The sequence below is a fragment of the Protopterus annectens genome, chromosome 17.part0 (assembly GCF_019279795.1).
Source record: "Protopterus annectens isolate FY-2018-M chromosome 17.part0, PAN1.0, whole genome shotgun sequence".
Taxonomy (NCBI): domain Eukaryota; kingdom Metazoa; phylum Chordata; order Ceratodontiformes; family Protopteridae; genus Protopterus; species Protopterus annectens.
This window is the reverse complement of record NC_056751.1, coordinates 613,225,591-613,249,987: the sequence shown is the minus strand read 5'-3', so window position 1 is coordinate 613,249,987 and position 24,397 is coordinate 613,225,591. Positions and strand designations below refer to the sequence as shown.

General features: G+C 41.2%; 1 protein-coding gene across 1 annotated transcript in view; it reads right to left on the bottom strand.

Annotated features, from left to right (window-relative positions):
• The window catches only part of LOC122791474 (hemicentin-1-like), an 810,132-nt gene that overhangs the window by 59,869 nt on the left and 725,866 nt on the right, over positions 1-24,397 (bottom strand). The window contains exons 19-20 of the mRNA XM_044059217.1: positions 6,223-6,249; positions 5,062-5,097 (exon numbers count right to left, since the gene is read on the bottom strand). Coding sequence (XP_043915152.1) covers positions 5,062-5,097; positions 6,223-6,249 — 63 coding nt within the window. The remainder of the gene's footprint in view (positions 1-5,061; positions 5,098-6,222; positions 6,250-24,397) is intronic.

Below are 24,397 nucleotides of genomic sequence, written 5' to 3'. Positions count from 1 at the left end.
AGTTATTAGGGTGAAAGTACCTCTGTTGAGTTGCCACTCATGTGGGTTCAGAAGATTTCTGCTTAAATGGTCTGTCAGAGAGTTGAGAGAGCCTGGTAGGAATTGTGCTAACAGGTGTAGTTGCATGACAGAGGCTGTGTGCCAAAGGGTCATGGCCAGCCTGCATAGACAGTAGGAGTGACTCCCTCCCTGCTTGTTGATGTACCACATCACAGTGATGTTGTCTGCTTTGATCAAGAGAGCCCCTGGAGAGAGAAGAGGCTTGAAAGCTATCAAGTCTTGCTGCACAGCCATCATCTCTTTTTGATTGATGTGCAGAGGGATTTGCTGTGGGCTCCATTGGCCCTGAATGCACCTGCCATCTAGGTGTGCAGCCCAAGTGTAGTCTGATGCATCTGTGGTAAGGGTCTGGGTGGTGGGGGTAGAGAGAAAGGCATTCCTTTGTTGTGGGTGCATGCTACTGCCCACCAAAGAAAATCTTTTTTGAAGCAAGGAATTATAGGCAGAAGAGTTTCCAGGTCTTGAGAGTGTTGGCACCAAAGGCTCTTTAGGTACCATTGAAGTTTCCTCATATGCGGTCTGGCATATGGCATGAGTAGTATGCAAGATGCCATGAACCCCAGAGCTTGCAGGAACTTCCTTGCAGTTAGCTGTGGCCTGGTGGCTAGTTGAGAGAAGTAGTCTTTCAGGAAACTTTGTTTCTCTGGAGTAAGGTATGCCATCTGGAAAGCTGTGTCCAGACCTGCTCCCAGGAAGATTATCCTTTGAGTGGGCACCTGCTTGGGTTTCTTTTCATTAACTGTGTACCCTAGGGAAGCTAGTAGGGTCTTTACAAGGCCAGGTGCTTGAGCAGCTTCTCCTGGTTGTCTGACTGAATAAGACGGTTGTCTAAGTATGGGTAAATCAAAATATATCTTTGTCTGCAAAAGGCAATGGCCGGAAACAGACATTTTGTGAAAACTCTGGGAGTAGTAGATAAGCCAAAGGGAAGCACAGAGAACTAAAATTGTTGCGACTCTGCCCTGAAGCAGAGATATTTCCTGTATAATTCCCTGATAGGAATATGGTGGTAGGCCTCTTTTAGATCTAGGTTGGCTAGCCAAGAGTCCTTGGAGAGCATGGGTAGCAGCTGCTGGAGGGTGAGCATTTTGAATTTTGCGATCACCAGGAAGGTGTTTAGAACTCTTTTCTGGTCGCCAGAAAAAGTCTGGAGTAGAAACCTTGTCCTATGTGTTCTGCAGGAATGTGCTCTACTGCCCTCATAGAGAGCAGGGAAAGGATTTGCTTTTTAGCCTCTGCCCACTGATTTGGTGGTAGATCTGGGAATCATTTTGGGGTTTGAAGTGTGTGGAATGAAAATTTGTATCCCTGAGACACAATGTTCAGAACCTAGTGGTCCTTGGTAATGGTGACCCAGGTGCTTGAGTGAAAGCAGAGTTCTCCTCCTAGGGGTAAGTGAAGGTGGGCAGAGGGAGGTGGTGGAGGAGATGAATAATTGTGAGCTGTTACCATAAGGAGGTGGCTTAGAAATCCCTAGTTTTGAAGTGGAGGTAGTCCACTGCTCAGATCTCTGCATTCCCTGGGGCTGCTGTCAAGGGGGCGGGGGTTCTGTTTTCATGGGGCATAGGCTGGGCTGGTTTACTGGCAGCAGGAAAAGACCAGTGTTTGAAGTGACAATGCCTGCTGAACCTATGGGATGGACCTGCAAGAAATCCTTAACTGTTTGCATACATTTTGCTTTTTCTTCCATCTTTTTAAAACCTCTTCTGCCTTAGTGCCAAATAAGTTATCTTTGTGCAAGGGAGCATCAGACTATTTAGATTTGACATGATCTGGCAAGGGGCTTTTCCTTAAGCCATGCATACCTTCTAATGACAGATCCAGTGACTGCTGCCCTGCAAGAAGCTTCTAGGGCATCAAAACCACAGTGCAAGGTGTGTTTAGTTACTTGACTTGCAGAATGCATTAACTCTTGTAAATCTTTAGAGGCTGCCCAAGCAGGAGAGGAAGACATTTTTTATTTAAGGAGTTCCAGGCTATGTTGCTGAAATTTCAGCATATGGAACTGACAATTTAATGCCCTAATAGCAAGAGTAGCTGAGGTGTATACTCTCTTACCCCATCTGTCCAATGCTTGGAAATGCCTGTCTGAGCGGTGGGGTTCTTAGTAGAGGTTGCTTTCATTCCTTTTGGCCCTTGAGAAATGACCTCAGGGTCAGCTGTAGGAATTTTAAAAAGATATTTGTGTGAGTCAGAGACTCTATAGTACCTGTATGTTTTTCTGAGAGCAGGAGGAAGGGCATCAGAAGTCAAGCTGGATTTGAGGAAAACATCCTCCATAACATCCAAGACTGGGGGAATGGCCAAAGGTCTGTGTTGTGGAAGATCTAGGAATTCTCTGAGTCTCTTTTTAGACTGCAGGTAGTCCTGACTTTTCCATTGGAAATGCTCCCTTAAGGTATGCAGGGTTTCCCCAAAGGAAAAATTCTCTGGGGAGAGGCTGAAGGAATGGAATCCTCTGCATCAGAATCCTCATAAGTGGAGAGGGGTTGCATGTATTCATATTCAGATGCATCAGATTCATCTGACTCTTGTTCAGACAAAACTACAGGGGACAGATCTCTTTTTCTTTTCGAGGGGGTAGCTTGGTTTCCCCTGATCAATATGATAAGGTCTTCTGCCATTTTAAGCATTTGAGACTGAGGCAAGGAAGCAGATGCCTGAGAATGGGTCGTCGGTTTCTTGGGTGTGGTTTGTACCTGGGGCCTAAGAAACTCAGTAGTTTTAGAAAGAATGTTAGTCATGAAAGAAGATGCCGGTTTGTGTCGAGATTTGGTAGTACGAATGCCTTCCTCAGAAGCCGTTGTTTGCTCAGCGGCTCTGGACCCATCCAAGCTTGAGATGACCGCAGGATCCTTAGTAGAAGAAGAGTTTTGCGGCATACCAGACTCTGAAAGGGTCTTGGTAGTGGCCTGCGAATCAAGAGAAGTGGGCATCAGGGGCTGCAAAAGCGCCTCACTGAGTACCAGAAAACTGACGACTAGCTTAATGGAAGCATCGTCGGTAGGTTTGGACCTATGCGGTCTGTCTCTGTCTTTATCTTTAGGTTTTTTTAGAAGATCTGCTGTCAGATAGCTTATCAAAGCCATATCAGAATTCAAGGAATGTAAGCAAAAATATCTGGCTACAATAAGGGCCCAATGACAGATAGTTCTAGCATTGAACAAAGCACAGAAGCGACAACGAGGGACGTCATGGTCTGGGCCTAAACAAGTGACACAGAAATCATGGAAGTCTCGGGGTGGTATTTGTTTTCCACAGGTGAGACAATTATTAACTTTTTCTAACATCAGTTAGTGCAAAAAACAGGATCCCTAATGGGGTACTTAGCTTTAGAAGACTTCAGCTTCAATTCGATAGACGAAAACTCAGGTAACAGCCGACCAGCACTTGTGCAAACTGCTTCTGCTTTGGGCTCCATGGCAAGAAAGACTGATGTAATGGCGTCAGCTGTCTTGCTTTATACTACTGATGACCTGATATCAGTCCTCAAGAGACAGATACCGATGCAGAAATACTCTCTGGTATGTGGGCCGGCCGAGGGCTACCCTGGCAGGGATAACCCAAATGTGATGACTCCAACAGTGAAACACAAAGAACATCACCAGATCTATCTCCTTGCAAACCTCTTCCCTAACCCTAATCTGCAAACACACACATACGCGCGTACGCGCACACACACACACACACACACACACACACACACACACACACACACACACACACACACACACCCCTAATATAAACCCACTTACTTGCTTCAGCAACTGAGATGATTACTACACAAACTTTTGCACAAAAAAACTTGCACTTCATTCTATCGAAGAAATAAATGTTTGACAAAATTAATTGCACCCATATGTATGTATGTATATCTATATATATATATATATATACATATATATACATATCTATATATATATATATATATATATACACACACACACACACACACACGCACATATATATATATATATGTATATATATATATATATAGAGAGAGAGAGAGAGATGTTTGTGTGTGTGTGTGTGTGTGTGTGTGTGTGTGTGTGTGTGTGTGTAAGTGTCAGAAAGATTTGAGTGTATAGTCATCCACATGTAAATAAAGAATGCATCTGGTTTTGAAGAAAAGCTGGCAAGTACAGACTGAGAAGCCATTGGCAAAGCATTTGCTCAGCCTGTTTGCAGTAATCTTAGTGTTGTTGTCTGATCTAAGTTCATAGGTTCATAGATAGGTTCATAGATTAGTATTAAGCTAACTGCCCTTGCGAGCCATTTTAAGCCTAGCCAATTATCCCTTGGGAGACTCAAACCCTGCACCCTGTGTTTGTAAGGCAAACACCTTAACCATTAGGCCAACCCCCCCCCCCTGTCTAATGTCTTTCACCTCTCTGTAGTGTTGGTGGATTTATGTGCCAGTCTTCTGGCTTTATTCAAATGATGTTAAACCGGAAATGGCAGACTTGAAATTTAATATAATGTAGATACTAATAATGTTGTAATGCTAACATGTACAAGTTGCTGACTGCTCTACCATCTAAGTGTTTAAGCTTACAATTATGAATATTCAAAACCGCTCTCACTACAGATTAATTCACTGAGTAGCAAAGTCATAGCATTCTCTTCCTAACAGATTATAGCAAACAGAGTGACTCAACAAGGATGCAATCTCTGCAATGTGATGGCTTGCTTATGTCTAAAGTTGAACTCGTGTCTTATCCTAAAAATGTATCAGCAGGGACTAAAGAAGAAAAAAACTACTTCTTATGCCATTTCTGTACACAATGGCAACCATCTACTGAAACCTCCAGCACTATAATAAAAGTGAAAATAGTTTTAACTATCTCTAATCATGTGCTAAACTAATGAGGAGCTTTACTCCCAAGGTTATGAATTATTTTCCCTAAAGAATAAAAGAATTAAGCTACTGTCCATTTATATAAAATCATTTTCTTCTAAAACATAACGTATTAGTGTATCTTACACTTTGTCATTGTTTACCTGCTTTCATGCGTTCCTCCTCGCTTTCAGCAGCTTCTAGAAAAAATAGAAATTACAGTTCAGACAAACAAGAAATAAAAAATATAATAAAAAAATTTTTTCATCTTTTGATATGACTGCAGAGATGTTCTTTTCCTACTGAAGCAACATCAGCCATGTATCGCTGATACCAGATGGATAGTGATGAGGGTTTTGTTTTTTTTTTTCCTTCAGTCTGGCAGTCTGATGTATGAAGTACGCTATATCTCTAAGAGCTTCAGATATGTATATACATATATCGATAGATATATTACCAGATACTATATGTAAAAGATGACTGTAGAGAAAATACATGAAAGTAATGCTTTCTTCACCGGAACACAAGTCATCAAACTCATTCCATGACAAGGAGGATATTTTGAACACTATCTACTAAATATCTCACCTGCAATCTAAATTATGTAAGACAATTGTATACTCAAAATAATCAACCACAGATGCTTTCTGAATCTGTTTGAATATTGGAGTACCCACAATTCTGTGCAGGCTATTATTATTTTTCATTTTGAAGAGTACACTGATGGTAGAAAGGCTGGACTGATATCTTTTTTTCAGAACTTTTCTGATGTCATTGCAACACCGTTAAAGGCTGTGGTTTGAAATAAGATTAACTTGAATCATTCCACATACAGAGAAATTATTTCTACTTGAGCCACTATGAGAAGATTATCAAAAGTGGGACTACTGCTTCATTGAAATGTACAATATGAATGTAGACTGTCATAGTCTCGGATTAAAATAATATGTGCATTAAATATCGGCAGTTTATCAAGAAAAAGTAATGGAGATATTATTCAACAAATATGTAGTTTAGAAATTACATCTATTCATCTTTAAGCTGTATTTATCTTAAATCTTAATGTATTTAATTTTCCAAAGTATAATACATCGTGCACAGAAAAGAAATTCAGTTGAAGAAATGCAGATCTGGTGGTGGTGGAGTTTTGTTCCTTATTTTATCATGTGCTTCCAATAAAGTTTGACATTTCTAAATAATAGGAAAAACTCTCAGTTTAATATTTAGTAGACAAAACTGTTGAAAATAAGCATTGACAGAAAACATTGTTAGCAGAGATAGCATTTGCACATAAATGTGAAATTAGTTAAGAAAGTAGATTTTACCTTTCTGTTTCCAAAACACTTTCATTTCTGTTGACAAAAATAAATATATTTTTAAAGCTATAGAAATAACCTATCTGACAATTCTGTTTCAGCATTTTTTGTGACTTAGTAATAACATATTTAGTTTCCTAAAAACACAAAAACTTAGTAACCTGTTCATATATAGTAAACTGTTCATATATGGTATAAAGTAAGCTTCCATAAAGGTTCAAGTCATCCTGACATCTAGTCACTGATACTAAAGTTGTAGAAAAACAAGTAATGTTGTCATGCATATATTGTTTATCAGTCCTTTATACAGCCCTTATGTCAATGTTAGTTACAAAACTCCATTATCAAGGGGATCACCATCTGTAATACCTGGAAAACATCTTGACGACAGGCATTATTGCAATGTTACCTGTCCTTTAAAGTCATATGGTAAACACTTGCTCTTACTGCTATTAATCCTTTAACCACGATAGATAAGCTGTGAAACTCTTACAATTAAATGTGAACATGATCTTTGCAAATTAAATGAGCAAATTAAATGAACATAATGTATAGTTAGCTTTAATGTATCATTCTGGGTAGCATTTTTTTAAGTTTGAACATGTATATACTGTTTTAAAAAACACTTGACACTTTTAGGTACGCTTCTGAATAATACTGATTAAGAAACATAATGAGAAGTAAAAAAAAATATGTAGTATTATGGGTGGATAACATGTCCAAACATAAATACCAGCACCTGTGTAATGATTAGAGTCAGTAGTGTAAGCTCATACGGCACCCTATGCAGATCCCCAAACTGGTGACCCCTTAACTCTAAGCTGAAGAGAAAAAAACAGCTCTTCTGAAACTTCAAGAGTGAAAAAGGTAGTTTGCTACAGCTACTACCACAAACTGACCTTGCATTAATTAAGCACTTTTGCAGAGTTATAAATGCAGCGTCAGCATTCATTTAAATCAATATAGGTATTGGGATCTAGCACAATTTGCACCTGGTGATCATGTCTTTGACAGGCTGCACCAGAGGAATCCGCTCCCTTCACCAGACCTTAGTTATGCCTCTACTAAAAGCCTAATTATGTCTCAATATGCATTTCAGAAACAGTCATCATGAGCTGGCACTGAAATACATAACCTCAATGAACACTTTAGGAATCGTGAGTTCACCTACAGGACTGCTGACTCCAGAACACTGTAACTGAACTTTGAGTGAACTGTGTCTCATATTTTGGTGACAAAGCATCATATTAAACACTTGATCTCTATGATGCAAGCTTTCTGTCACAGTAATGCGTAGCATACATTGCTCTTGACCAATAAATTACGATTACCCATCACCTCTATGTCCATTTATAAGACCAAGTGACATCTTTCTTCATACTGCATTCATCCAAATGAATACATTACAACTGCTTCACCTTAGACCTGGCCAGGCCTCTGATCCCTTTCTTCTTCCAATTCCATTATATCAAGCATTCATTCCTTTATCCTGTTCCATTGCTGTCGACTTCTCACCCACATAATTCAAGACTGCGGTGAGCCTTTAGTGGATGAGCCAAAGGAAACATCTGCAAATCTGTTAGAAAAAGCACCACTAATGATAGATTTTATATTAACTTATGCTGCTGTCACTCTTCTATGGCTGCCAAGATCTGTGGTATACTGCTGCATACCCATCTTCAAGAAATCATAATCAACCTACACAAGACATCCACCAATGGTTATCCTCTTAGCTGGCTTCCAAAGCTGTGAGAAGACCTGTTCTTTCTCATAGCAAGTAACAAATTGTGCCAAAAGCACAGATGACCTTTAGTCCTAAAAAATGGCATCTCTTATGTCAAATAACTTACAGCCTGGTAAGCATTTAACTGTAACCTGGACTCTGTTGACTCTGTGGACCAAAATCCTCACTGTTATGGTTGGCTCTCTAGTTTATTCTACTTCATCTGATCACAGGCCAGTTCTTTTAAAAGTATAATTATTTCTATTTTTTAGTAGACTGGCTGTTGATTCTAGTCATGACAGATCTAGTTCAGTTGTTCGAGAGACTAACTTGTTGAAACTGACATGGTAGAGACTATATGATTAACAATTTAGCTTATCAATCAGCCTGAACCACCCAAATAACACCTGCAAATAAAACAAAACAATGTTTTTGTGGGGGGGCAAACTCTACTGCACCCCCACACCCCCTATTAATTATATATATACCAACTCTGAGATCATGCTACAGTGGGGGAAAAGGCACATTCTCCAACCCCCACTGTACCACAATCTCAGTCAAAATGGTTGACAAACAAAATTATCAGTCATGTGGTCTTGACCATGTCAGTTTTGACAATTTAGTCCATCAACCAACTGAAATATTCTGACATATACATAAGCAAAGGTGACCAACAGGTTTGAAGCACTAACTACAGGGGCGAGGATTAGGTCTCCCGGTTGCTTGCTAGCATGAGCTTTCTTCTGTCCATATCATTTATGTTTCTTATCTCCTTCATCATCAAGCATTGGTGGATGTACTTTTCAGTATATGCCTATACTTCTTGGGGTGGGGCACTGCTTATTAAAGATGAAACAATCAAAGCATGCTTCGCATGCAGCTCACATGGTCACACCATCACAATCACAAGCTATGTGTTTCAAAGCGTATCCAGAGCATGCTCCTATACCCATGTTATGGATAAATGGGCTATCACAGAAAGGTTTTTCAGAAGAATCATGGGTGCTCTTTTTACATAGAGGCATCATATCTGATGCCAGATAATAGGCCTGATTTAAAAAAAAAAAAAATATGCTCTTATTTCGTGACTTACTCTGGTGTAAGCCTGCCCCGATTCTAAAAGACTTGTTCACAGTGTAAATTACTTATTTCACGGTAAGCCTGCTTTATAAATAGGCTTACACCAGAGGTACTAGGTAAAGGAGGTATGGCTACCTTAATTTTATACCTCAATTATTTTGGTTTTAAAGCTTTTTTGACTTGCTAGATTATCTACTCTGCTGAAATATTTCTCTGAAATTCTCATTGTGGGAAAACTACTTTAATAGCTCATGATAAGGCAGAATCTTTGATCGCTAATGAGAAATACACATGAATGGTCAGTTAATACAGCACAAATAAACATAAGAAGTGGACACTTTGCGTCAATAACAGATTAGGGATCTAACACGTGTGGTTCTGGAGAAGCGAATTATGAGCCAAAATACTTGGAGTTGTTAGTGAGTCAGTTTTTCTTTCTACTAATTTAACTTATAAAAGTAGGAATATTTTGAGATAATCCTTCAACTACTCTACCTCTGGGGCCACTACCTGAACTCCAGTCTGTTCCACTGTGATTTAGAATCTACTTTATGGTTTATCGATTGCAAACTTCATAAAAAAGGAGGGGAACTTCCAACAGTTTTATGGATCTTGATTTATATTTATGAAGATCATGGTCTCCTTACTGAAAATAATGTTCGTGAAATAACCAGTGATATTGATTGTGTTAACTGTTTACGCCAAAATGGTGCACAACAATCAGCTGATTTAGACAAAGCATTAGACATCAGCACCCACATATACCTAACAGATACACTGCAATAATTTAAAGTAGGATAAGCATGTAGGCTTAAAAAGGCCCTTGTGGTCGTTAGCCTAGTAAACACTTATGAACCAATATAAAGGAGTGGCTTTGTTCCCAAGCTTATGGATACTTTTCTTGAAAGAATAAAAGTGTAAGCTACTGGAGATCATACCTTTCAACCCCTTGGTGCAAGAAATCTGGAAAAAATAAAATAATGGGGGTAAAGGCCTAAAATAGGGACATATTTTTAATATTGCTTTTATAAACTTACAAAGTTGCTACATTAACAGAATTTGTGTTAGCATGCATTTTTTGAAAGATATTCCCTGGGATTCAGTAAGCAGCTGGGCAGGAATAAGTTATTCCTGCATGGCAGGGTCCGTCTCCATTCAGCACGGCAACGCGTCATGCATATTTATGAAAGCGCACTGCCATGCTCTAAAATGGACATGGTTCCATGTATGACTGCAGGAAGTGTGTCTGAGAGCAGAGCTCTCAATATACACACCCCCCTGCACTCCAGAATTGCTTTTCAGCAATTTAAAATTAGCGAGAATGCTCATAGCACCCCCAACCCATCAGGATAAGAAAACTGGATAAAGCTATAAGGGATAATTGTCTCTACCAAGCCATAAAGTTGATAGAATAACAGGTTTACCATAAGCATATAGTGCACACCTCCCAACCCGTCATAGTAAGGAATCTGGACAAAGCCATAAGGGACAATTGTTGCACAAAGCAGAAAGTTGAGAGAATAACAGGTTTAGCATTAGCAGGGATATTCTGAAGGGTATAAAGAAAAAAACAGAAGAAATATATATATATTTTTTTTATAAATCAGATAAAGTTTAAGCATAGCTGCATGGGTATGCCCGTTGCTTAGCAATGCTTAGTCCAACTTAAACAGCGCTAGAAGTTAAATAGCATTAGACATCCAACTTAAGCAGTGCTGCAATAGTATAGTAGTTAGAACGTACGCTTAGCAAACAGCCATTCCTGGTTCGAACTCTAGTGTAACCCATTTGCATTTTGCATGCGAAAGCAGTACATAAACTTTTTTTTATATATAATTAGCTACTAAATAACATATACTTGTTAACCAGAGTACTGTAGTAGGTCCAGATGTGAGGTGTCAGTTTAATAAAGTTGTGAAACCCCCATTAAAATGCAAGTGCCCCATACAGTATAGTCACACATGAATATATGAAATAAAGCACTATGGGGGATGTGTGGGACAGTAAACAAATTTATAATATGTAATGAATGATGGATCAATCCTATACAGCAGATAGTCCATAAAATAAAAAAAAGCAACATTAAGCATTGCACAGCTCTGCTTGCCAGGTATAAACATTGTGTAAATATGACTGCTAAGCAATGAGGAGCCCAGCTAAGTGGATTTGCCCATTGGTACGCAGTGCTGAACCTGTCCCTTTAAGCACTGCCAACCCTAGCTAAGCAGGCTTGCCCATAGCTTAGCTTAGCTCAGCATATTAAAAACCATCCAATTATGGCAAAGGGTGGGAAATCAGCCGTATTTAAACCTCACAGGCAGGAATACAGCTCATAAATGGTTGCAGCTTCCCACTGTAGGCAGTATGGCAGGAGTAGGAGAGGGCATGCCTTCCGTGCACAGCGCTGAGGCATACAGGAGACCAAGGTCATGGTAGGACTCCTGGTAGAGAACCATGATGAGAGACTGCTGCAGGGCCAGTACCAGGGCTCCTGAGCAAAGTGGAAGCCTGGAACCATCTCGCACGTGATCTTACCAGTGCCTTTGGTATTCCTCAGACTGGTGAGCAGGTCCGGCACCACTAGCTGATCTGAAGCGGAAAAAGAGGGAGGTCTTGGACCAGTGGGTCCAAGAAGCAAGGCAGAGGGGTGATGTCCCAGCAGTGTGTAAGTATTCATATAAATAACTGTTTACTAAAGTCCAGCCTATGTATGTGATGGATAGTTATGCCTAAATATTTCTCTAGTTCCTTTACAGCTGCAACTGAGTGGGCTGTGAATCAGGAAGCCCATGCAAGTAGGCTGCAAAGGCTGCACCGCAAGGCTGGTGAGTAACAATCCTGCTTGTAGTAGTCATACCAAATAAATATAAAGTAGTAGAAAGTCATCTGGCAGTATAAAAACTGTGTATGGGTTGTACTGAATAAACCAGACAATATGACAGTAATAGTCCTATGTAGTTGATATGTCAATAAAAACTGCAACTGCCTGGCAATAAAGTTCTAAATCCTGAACTGGTTGTGTTTACTCTGGTATTGTATGCCATTCAGTGTTGCAGTCCCTGAATAGTAATGTTGTGTCAACCACTGTTAACCACACTGTGCTACATAACAAATATGTCTAGGAGTCTCTGTATAAGGCTTTTCTAAGTAGAATGCCTGATTGTACAACCAAGAGAGATTTAAGACATAAAACACTGAAAGAACAGACAGCAGTGTCTAAATAGATCACTGCTAAAACTGAGAAATTGTATTTTTAGCACAGACAGACATGGTTCGAATCCTGCGAGTGGTAGTAGTAAGCTGTATGCATAATCATACCTCTCATCTGTACAAAGTTTTGCAGAATGTCCAGATAATTAGCTCCTAATTTGGCATAATCTTCTGTCTTCCTGGCAAATCACTGGTTTGATCCCAGAATTGTAGTCACTAAATAATGACATACATTTGATTGTCAGACCTCAAATCCTGCAGAAAATGTTATATTAAAACAAATTCTGTTACTCTATCAACTATCCAAGTTTATAAATGCAATATTCAAAAAATGTCCCTAGTTGTACCTCCATGTTGTCAAGCTTTGTTTAGAGTGTGTGCATTAAGAGATAAAGAGGTATGTGCATAATATTAACTAGTAATCTGAGAATATGTGTAGAAACAGTCAGGTAGTGTTAACAAACATTCCATCCACAGGTCTTGCAAATAAGAAAACTGTAACTGCCTGGCAATAAAGTCTTAAATCTTGGACTGGTAGTGTGGACTCCGGTATTGTATGGCCTGACACGAAGCATTCACCAGCATCTGATATCAGAATAGTACTGTTGTGTCAACCACTTTTCTTACAATGTGCTACATGAAAATATGTCTGGGAATGTCTGCAGAAGACTGTTGTAATTACAAGGTGAGATTGTACAACCAAGACAGACTTACAAAGAAAATACTGAAGAAACAGACAGTGTGAGGTCTAAATGCCCCACTGTCATGAAACAGAAATTGTTGCATGTTTAACACACACAGCAATGGTTCGAATCCTGGGAGTGGTAGTAAGCTGTATGCATAATCATACCATTCAGCTGTATAGAGTTTCCCAGAATGCCCAGGTATTGGGTCATATTTTTGTCCTGTTCACTTTATCCTGGGAAATCAGTGGTATGATCTCAGCATTGTACTCACCAAATAAGGACATACATTTGAGAGTCAGAATTCAAACCCTTCAGAAAATGCGTATTAAAGCAAATCCTGTTACTCTAGAATTGTCTAAAAGTTTATAACAGCAATATTCAAAATATGTCCCTATCTGTACCCCCATGTTGTCAAGCTTTATCCAGATGTTGTGCATTAAGAGATTGAGAGGTATTTGCATAATTACAACTAGAAATTTGGGAATATGTGCAGAAATAGTCAGGTAGTGCTAACAAACATTCCCTCCACAGGTCTACAAAGTAAGAGACATAAAGCTTAGCTATAAGACATTTGAAGTATACACTGTGTACAAATATACCACTTGACAAACCAAGGCCATAGGTTATTGTAATAATATCTGTACAGTAATGATTAGAGCAATCATCCTTAAAGCTGTGAGTGCTGCAAGGATATATACGTTTCTAACTGACATCTCTTTCTTCCCCACCATATCTGCAACAATAATCTAAACACACAAATCAGTGGGTATGTTTACACCAAACCTACTGTTGGGACATATGTCTTAATGTTCAATAAATATTGAAATGTGTTTCTATTAATGTTTCATGTTGAAATACTCTCATTGGTGACCTGTTGCTATCAAAGTAACCTGCATGCTGTTGTAATGGGCATTCTGGTTCCATATATGCATGTGTTCTGTTTGCTATGCAACTATTCCAAATTTGGTGTTTTGGGTTAATGGGAATATCTATGCATGCTGTTATAATTAAGTCTGGAATGTGTTGATTATTACTAACCCACATATGTTCTAAAACTGCAACACTATAGCAGGCTTGGTAAGGCCGGTCCCAGTGGACCCACCTCTTCCACCTTACCTGGCCGTGGCACCTGGCCCCAGCACATCTGTGACCCACTCCGGGGACCTCCTCATCCGCTGGTCCTGCACCACCTTCAGGTGGAACCACCTCGGGGGATGGGGCTCATCCCCCCAGGAGTGGTCGCAGACAGGATCCTGTCACCCAAAATCAGGTCCAGGGTCTGGTGCATGGGGAGCTCCACAAAGAATTGGAAGATCTGCTATGCCAGCTTGAAAGCCACGTGGTGCAATTAGAGGGTCAGCCTGCCCTTCCTGCTCAGTCCCTAATACAGCCACCTTCGGGGCAGTGAAGGTGCAGTGGTGACTGGCGATGGGTGGGGACCTCAGTCCCACTGTTTCCATTTGGGGGCTCATGGGCTTCTGATCTCCAAACATCCCTCCCTGTCCAAGGTGTTTACCCCCATGTTTCATATACCACCCCTGTATGCTGTCTTGTCTGTTTTCCAACACAACATATCTCCCAAAATATACCTACTATCCTTACCCAACATACCAATCTCACCTTATAAAAATAAATAAATAAAAGGGCAATCTGTTTCCAAAATAATTTGCCCCATACATAGCTGTCCATTCACACATGTCCACTGGACACATGTAATCTGGTCTAATTGGCTTCATAACACATTATTGTTGTCCTCACCCCTCTCTCAGGGGTTTGAGTGTCCAACTATACCTCCAAATTCAGTGTATATGCACAGCTGTTGCTGTAGAAGAAATGGAGAGCTATGGATCTTACCTACACCCATCCTGCACATCCCTAGCTACTTTCCCTCTTTGTTCTCCCCTTTTTCACCAATTTCTTATCACCTCTTTTTTCTTTTCTTTTAAGGAAATTAGCACGGGGGTAAGCAGGAGTAAGCACTTTTAAACAGTATTAAGTGGGATTATGCCTGTTTGCATGTTGCTAAGCAATGCCTACACAGAATAAGCACTTTATGGCTCATTGTCTGTAAGCGTATTTCACTGGAAGTTATCATTGCTTATCGCTGCAGAAACCCATGCAAACACACTTACAACTGCTTAAAAGTGCCTTAATCACTCTGTATCCAAAAGCCCTTATTATGACCAGCAACAAAATAATCAGCCCTTGTAAGTCTCAATCCCAGGACTCTGCACATCATAGTCACAGCAACTTACCACTAAGCCATCAAAGCTGTACATGTCTGTGATGTTTTCACATACATATCATGCAGCACAATCATTCAACAGTAGGAAAAATGTATTTATACACACACACACACACACATATATATATATATATATATATATATATATATATATATATATATATATATACATATCTATATATATATATATAGAGAGAGAGAGAGAGTGTATTTGGACAACTGATCCACACTCTGAACCTCTCACTGCAAAATATCTGAACAAAGGCATTGTAAATGGGGGTGAAGGGGTCCAAAATAGGCATCACTTGTAATTATTGGCATCATCCCTTCCACCACAGCTGAACTGCACTGCCTTGCAACAAAATAACCAGCACTTGCAAACCTTGAACCCAGGACCCTGCACAACATAGCTACACCAATTTACCAGTAAGCCATATCAGCTGAAATATGGAGGGATGATTTCTCTGACATCTCATGCAGAACAGTCTACCATAGGGAATGTACAATGTGGAAGCAAGAAACATTCTAATGATACATATACACACACACACACATATATACACGTGTATATATATATATATATATATATATATATATATATATATATATATATATATATATATACACACACACATACATATATAAATATATAAAGATTTATAGCTATATATATATATATATATAGAGAGAGAGAGAGAGAGAGAGGGTGCACAGCATATCAAACAGTTATTGTGCCTACAGTTGCCACCTTTACAAATGGCCAGTGTCTGATGACTCTTTCCTACAAATGCAAATTATTGCATGAAACTTATACCCACACACAATCCAAAGGACATGACACCACACACAGACTGCATACATAGAAATGTTTATTTGTGTACTATGTTGGTTGTTTAGCCATTTCTTATAGCATTTAGATGTTGGAAATACATAAGTGATTAATGCAACTTTGAAAGAAAATGTGATACAGTAATCTGCAAAACAAAACATACTTTGTTGTCTAGGCTAAAGTCTTCAAGTAGTACAACAGTAAAAACACACTTGTCTTGAAGATAACAATCAATCAACACTTAATTATAGATGTAGTTCAACAGCCTCCAATTATACTCTGTACTCAACCTCTAGGGGAAAACTATCAGTTGTCACAATGTAAATGTATGTGTAACATAACAATGCTTAACTTAAAATGTCACTATCACACTGACAAACAGAACTGTGTGTGTATAAGACAGTAAGCTGTAGCCCAGCAATGTTCCCATGGTGAAACATAAGATTATGTACTGCCATATACCTCAATGTTTCTTATTACTGATATCCCTCACATGTTGTAACAACCTAGGTTAAAAACATTTCATACCCCTCCCCCATAAAATGTCTCACAAGGGCATATAACAGTGTTCTCCATACACTGACCTTTCAGACTGTACAGGGTAATGCATGTTTTGCAAGCCTCAGATATATTGATCATACCCCACAATTTGTGTGGAAATCCACAATATCACTGGAATTACAGCAGGAATGTGAGCACTAAATACACCATTACCTATCAGCCTCTTATTGCATGACATCTGCACAAAGCCTGGTATGTAGCTGGAGGGCAGAGGCTGAAACACAGGGCCATATTTGAAATAGTGCTGTTATACACTGTGAAAGGTGCTGGTGTTACATGATTTTTACAACATACCCTTACTCAGGTATTTGAAGTCAGAAAAACAAATGGATGTTGCCATGTACTGATAGCAATCAATGGAGAGAATGCTACTGATATGTCAGGGCCAAAGCCTGTGTGAGGAACAAATAAAACATAACAGCCAATCCTCTGGCCATCATGTGGATAGGCCCATAGTTGAGAGCTATGCTGACAGACTGTATTCCATGAAAAACTAGAATGTACATACACACCTTGTAAAACTAGCAGTATTCAATGCATATAACAGCACTACTCATACACTGTCCCTAGGTCTGGAACCTTATACAAACATGTAGTTGGCCTGTGTCCACAAGTCCTGTTATAACAGGTATTGCTACCTGCTGTCTGTAACACTGCTGCCAACACACAGGAAGGATGTTTTCCATACAGGAAATGTAAAGGGGCAACTCCCACATGATGTAGTAATTTATAGTAGTGGGTAGCTATGACATTGGCTATTGGAAGAACTACACAGCTGCTTGCATGCAGTTAGCAATTGGGCAACACCAACTGGTGCAAAGACCATCAGCTGATCATGAGCATCACCTACCAAAGCCATGCTGCAACCTATTCAAACTATCTCTCTCTCGCCACTACAGGGATTCAGGGACTGAGCTTGAGAGAGAAAGAAAAAAACAAAACAAAAAAAAAAAAAAACAAGGAAGACATCCATCAAGTGGAACATAGAAAAGAGCATACTAATAAAACAGGTATGTGAAACACGTCAGCATGTAATTGAATAACTGAATGGAGTAGTTGTTCTGTAATAATGGGATAGAAGGTTTTGAAAGATGTATATGTGCCAACAAGACTTGCTGTAATGATGTCCTGATGAAGAACTTATATGGACATAGCATCTGGCCCTGTGGGCAGTGGGCCATACCTGTCAACTGTGCATATCTACACAGAATGTCAAGATTTAAGCCATCATAGTGTTTATGATCTTCCAAACATCTATTTTAGTCTGCAAATAGCTGAAGGTGGATATAATGAAGTCATGACAGACACATGAGTTTCAGACCCCACCACCTTCAGAACAGTCATGGTAATGTAAAATGTATCATGCACAAACTTCATAGGTTTGTAATAGGTATATCAATGATATGCTCCTATATATCCCCCCTAATGTTAGGCTTTGTTCACATGTGATGCCCTACTTTGTTGCATGGCAAAAAGAGTTCAGCTGTGGAGGAAGGGATAATTGCAATAGTTACAAGAGATCCCTACTTTTGGCCCCTTCACCCACATTTACAGTGCTGTTGGTCAGATGTTTTGCAGTGAGAGGTTCAAAGTGTGGATCTGATGTCAGAATGCATGCCATATATACCCACACTAATTTCTTTAAAAGAAAAGGAAAACAGGGTGATAGGAGAGTGGTGAAAAAGGGGGCACAAAGAGGGAAAGACTATAGTGACAGTAGCTAGGGAAGTGCAGGCAGGTATAGGGAAGGTCCATAGCTGTCCATTTCTTCTACCGCAACAGCTGTGCATATATACTGAATTTGGAGGTATATTTGGTTACTCAAACCCCTGAGAGAGAGAGGTGAGGACAACAATAATGTGCTGTGAAGCCAATTAGATCAGATTTTGTGTTAGGAACAGATTGCCCTTTTCTTTTTTAAGGTGGGATTGGGTTGTTGGGGAAGGATAGTAGGCATATTTGGGGAGGTAGGTTGGGTTGGAAGACAGACAAGACAGACCAGACAGCATACAGGGGTGGTATATGACATGTGGAGGGTAAATACCTTGAACGGGGAGGGGTGTTTGGAAATTGGATGCCCATGGTCCCCCAAATGGATTGAGGTCACCATCCTTGGGCAGTCACTGCAGCATCTTCATGGACCCAAAGGTGGCTGTGCTGGGGGCTGAGCATGGGTGGCAGGCTGACCCTCTAATTATGGCATGTGGCCCTCAAGTTGGCAAAGCAGATCTCCAAACTCCCTTCAGAACTTGCTATGCAACAATCCCAAAACCTGTATTTGGGTGACAGGATCCTGTCTATGCCTGCTCCCAGGGGTGGAACGAGCCCCATCCCCTGAGGTAGTTCCACCCAAAGGTGGTGCAGGACCAGTGGACAAGGAGGTCCCGTTGTGGTTCCCAGACATGCTGTGGCCTGATGCCATAGCAAGATGAGGTGGGAGAGGTGGGTCAACTGGGAGCAGCCTTCCCAAACGTACTATGGTGTTGCTGTTTTGCAACATATATGGGTTAGTAATAGTAAACACAATCCCAGATTAGCTATAACAGCATGCATATATATCCCTATTAACCCAAAACACCAGATTTGGAACAGTTGCATAGCAAACAGAACACACGTAGATATGGAACCACAGTGGCCATTACAACAGCATTCAGGTTACATTGATAGCAACAGGCCACCGATTATAGTGTTCCAACATGGAACATGAATAGAAACACATTTCAAATTTTGTTGAACAATAGGATATATGTCCCAACAGTAGGTCTGGTGTAAACATACCCATTGATTTGTGTGTTCAGATTATTGTTGCAGATATGGTGGGGGGATGTCAATTAACAACTAATATATTCTTGCAGTATGAGGTCCTCTGACCTTTTTTCCTGTTTATGTCTTCCAGGTACCATGTCCCGTGAGTGCCTTCCTGCATACACTCCCCAGGAGAATGATGTTATAATAAACTACCTTGTCCAACATCACTGAACCCTCTTTGGATGTATGGCCCATGATCTGCAGGAGAGGACCTCCCTGGGGAATGAGCTCATCCACAGGGTACCCGATGTCAGCCTTCATAACCGCAGTTATGAGCAGGTGCAACATCATTGCACTGATATCATCTGCTACACCTGTTAGCATGCTGCTGCAGTTAGGAGGTACCAGCTAGCAACAGGTGGGGGTCATGCCATCTAGCCCACACTCACATATGCTGGGAGCTCCTTGCCAGCCTTGGGGCGTCTGCCCACCAGCCAAGCCAGGAACCTGATGATAGCATTGTGGAGGTGGGTGCTACCCACACAATAGACAAGGAGCATGCAGGTAAGGCCCCAGGGCAAATTAGTAGACCACTGTTGCTTATTCATCTCCATCTGTGAAGTATCTTCATGCATACGTCAGATGACATAGTCTGTTACTGCAGTGTAGTAATGAACAGATGTGCATAATCTCTAGTATTGTGGGTTTGTACTGTTGATGTGCTGAAATACTGCACCCACCCTGTACCAACACCATAGGTGTGGCTACTGACATTACATCTCTCACACAACTATTGAGGTCCCTCTGGTATACAACTGGGGCAGCAGCCTGTAGCTGGTGAGTATGGAGTTGTTTTGTTCAGGTTTGCCAATATACCAACCATGTTATGGCCATGGTATTTGCCATGCACACATTTAACACACCTACCCATAATGCATGCTGTACATGTTCACGTATTGTTGCAGTTAACTACCCTGCATCACAGTGGTCACCATGGTGGCATATATGAAGGGTATGTAAGAGTCTTGCAGTATACCTAACAACCTTTCAGTGCATGATGTGTGGACAGAGATGTACATAATGGTGGGACAAATGGCATACAGTAGGGACATGTCTGAAACATTACCATTACCCATATACAGTGGCTACAATAGTATATACACCACTATTATAATGGCAACTGTTACAGATCTACACAATGGCATATCACAATACCACATTACACACCTTTTACAACCTGTAATGTGATCTTAACATGAGCAATGAATGTGTAATATGGAATCCTATGTTAGGCCAACACATATGGGGAATACACACCTTAACAAACACTGGAAGCATATGTATGCACACACTCCAAATAACATATGGTGGAAGCTGCTTTTGAGGTACTGGCGGCATTCACTCTTCTTGAGTATGCACCTTCCATCAAGTACAGGGCCTCAATGTCACACAAAGTAATGGTTCGCTGTCCAAGAAGTATGTGCATGACATTTGCCCACTCACCTGCAACAGAGGCAGCCGTGGCTTGCACACATCTTACAAACCATGGCATTGATGCCATATCTGAAATGTAATGCTCAGGAGTGGGAGATGTAGCCTTACCTCACCATTGCATATACCATGCCAAACAGTGCAGACAGTCATGTATGTGACTATGAAGTATAGGACAACATTAATGTAGAAAATAAACAGATGCCCATCCAAGACTGATGACAACACATGTTGCAAACTGGTCATTGAGGCTGGCCAGAAAAATGCAGCAACATTGAGGGACTTGCATGAATGTCTAGCAAGTACTTCCTGTGCAATACCTGTGTTGACAATTGCCTGGACTCTGCATAAGTGAGGCCTATGGGTTAGGGTTACCAGATGGAAGAGTTGTTCCACAGGACACATCATCCAGGGCTCTCTACAGGTGGATTATGCATAACATCAACTCTCGCAAAGACATGTGTTGCAATGTGTAATGGTGTACTGAGACCAAGGCTGAAACCTACAGACAGTATTAAAAAAAATACATATGGTGCACAAGCAACACCTCACTCCACCTCAGACCCACCTTCCCCAGTGTACACCTTTAGGTTTGCTGTTCATTACCATTAACTAGGCTGGTAGACATGGTGATATGAATTTGGAACACTGCAATATGACACTCATGTGTGGCCCATAGTTGTTAAGCATCTGCAATAAGGCTGAGGATGGGGAGGGGTGTCATCCTAAAACACAGCAGTGAACTGAAGCATATATCCAAAGCTTGCTAAGAATTGCTGTTTCTGAACACAGTCAAGGTCATGAATTGTGTCAACATAAACCTGACTCCACATCAATAGTGAAGGCACTGTGTGACCTCCAAGGGCTGTGCACATGGGCTGTCCTTGCAATCCGGCAGAGTTGGGGGACAATTGTAGGGTGGAGTGACCAAATAATGGCAAGTGAAGATGGGCCATGCTAGTATACACCTTCCAGGAATAGTGACTGCTGTAGTCCACCTAACAGGTACTGCAATGAACAATTATGTCAAAGGTGTGCACACGTATGCAACCCACATACTGTATGCATCTATATCAGCATCTGCACAACTAACACATTTGTTTGATATTGCATTTGATTGCACAGGTCATATGTCACATATCAGGTGTGTGTAATGTTAACATATGCAGTATTGTGGCCCCATTGCACATCATGGAAGAGGCTGGCATGTCAATAAAGTTGTGTATACTCCTCATAGCCACAGTAAGCTTTGAAGGTTGTGAGTGTAATTGGATTTTATTGTTCATACAGGCACTGCTGATGATGGGATCTGCAAATCAGAGATCAGGCATTCACTATTTCCAACTGTCCTCATATCATACCAGGTATATGCCAGACAAACACGTAGGGGCTGTGAGCAACAGAGCAAACATAACTGCCACACATATACACATTCAGCAATGGTGTGTACACTCGTGAGGCATTGTGCACAGTACATTCCTGGGTGCTGAACAAGTGCACAGCAATACTGTGTACATGGGTGCAGTGTGTTCCAGGGGAAGGGGCATCTCCTACTAACACAACTCATGCATCACAGAGATGTATAATGTTAATAACAAGGATTGAGTATAGCTGCACTGCATGCTGTTGACTGCCATATGTCATGCATGCATGTTGACTGTTGGTTAATGAGAGGTCTGTGTAATCTCTTTGTGCCACCTCACCTGTAAGTCTAAGTCTGTCTGTGTGAGTGTGTGTAGAGGTAAGCAATGACGTACAGGTCTTAAATCATGATTCATGTTTTCTCCTCACTGGTGGCGAGGTGGCTCAGAGTCCCTCCTGCAGTCAAACTGATGTTAGTGTCCATACAGACTGTGATGATGATGATAGGTATGGTGAGGCACAGCCAGGGTTGTCAGGGGCTGAAGCTGTGCTATCGGTTGACATCCCCTTTTATCCACCCCATCCCTGCACAGTCACAATGCCTATACATACACCATGACCAGTGGCCATAGGTGAGGGACAGTTGGTGGGTGGTGGCATGGGACAGGACAGTGTGGTGATTATGGCAAGTGTTTCTGTACTCAGCAGCCATATCTGGATGACCAGCGAGGTACCGCACAGGCAGATGTACAGGCATGCTCGTAGGAGGGCTGCTGGCCATCATGCCCTTGGCAGAAGTGCCACAGCTGGTGTCATCAGATGCATGTTTCAATCGATCATGGAGGTACAGGCATGTATGGAATGTTATATCAGACAGAGTCCAAGGCTCCAGAGCGCTACTTATTCTGCTGTACTTGACAACATCCATGATCTTGCAGGTGCCCACCAATATATTGCAAAGGTCCTGGATAGATGGTTGGGTGAGATGATGGGACTCCTCAACTGTGCTGTCTGTGTTGGAGCATATGGTGGGAGCAGGGCATCATCCGCATGGATGTAGGTCAGCAACACCAACAGGTGGAGGTTTACATGGATGTGCAACAACTTCCAGCCAGTCCCATAGTGGCAGTACCAGCCCCAGCACAACAGAGGGTGTACCGACCACACCACAATGCAGCAGGCCATGTGCACATGGTCCTGGATGGTCCCAAAAGGGACATGGTTCCAGAGGCCAATTGTCATCATCAGAGGAGAGTACCGTATCTGGGCTTGTACCTGGTAGTGCTCGTGGACCCCTGGCAGGCACAGTTCCCATGTCCCTGGCCAGAGATGGTGAACTGTACACCCTACCATGTATGGTCTGCAGCTGTCCAACAAACCCCTGTATAGGGTAGCCACATGGCAGATCTGTGTGCATGCATACACACACACACACATCACTAACACAGCTAGGGCACCTACATACCTACACACAACAGATCTGCACAAACCAATTGTTAAAGAACCCCCTAACACACACACATGATGTCAACCAAATGGCTCAGCCTAGGCCTCTGGCAAACACATCACACACCCTGTGCATATGATGATACCTGTGCTACATCCCTGCCATCCATACTACTGATGCATAGACATGCTAACATGGTTCTGATGCACAGGATGAATATACTAAGGTTTAGCAATGTAATGCTGTTTAACATGTTCACAGCTGGAATGTTTAATGCTTACATGTCAGGATGTGTAGCTGTCCAGCCATGATGCATTATAGCTGTTATTAACACTGACTGATTGTGGTCTCCATAATGTATTCTGTTTGTGTTGTAAGTGTCTATGTGTCAGCAGGATGCTCGTCTGCTGTCCTTACCTACAAGGAGTATGGCACTGTGGTGACACATTGACTGTGTCATATCCTGGGTACAGCTGGACACAAGTAACAGGTCTGTATAACAGTTACTGCATGTGCCACATGGCTGATAGGTCTGAAGGATGTATACATGGAGTCTATATTGAATCAGCAAATGCTAAAAAAAGCGAATGCTGATTCATTGACCCTATTTCACCGAAATGCTGACAATCCTGAACACGCGGAACAGCGATTTTTTTTCCCTGGGAAAAAAAACTGCTGGGCCTAATTCAGGAGTTTTCCATTTCCTCCACTGTGGTGCGATCTCAAAGTTGGTATATTTAAGTAGGGGGGTGTGGTGGGCACAGCCCCCCACATAGGGGGGCGTGGGGGGCTTTAAATACTG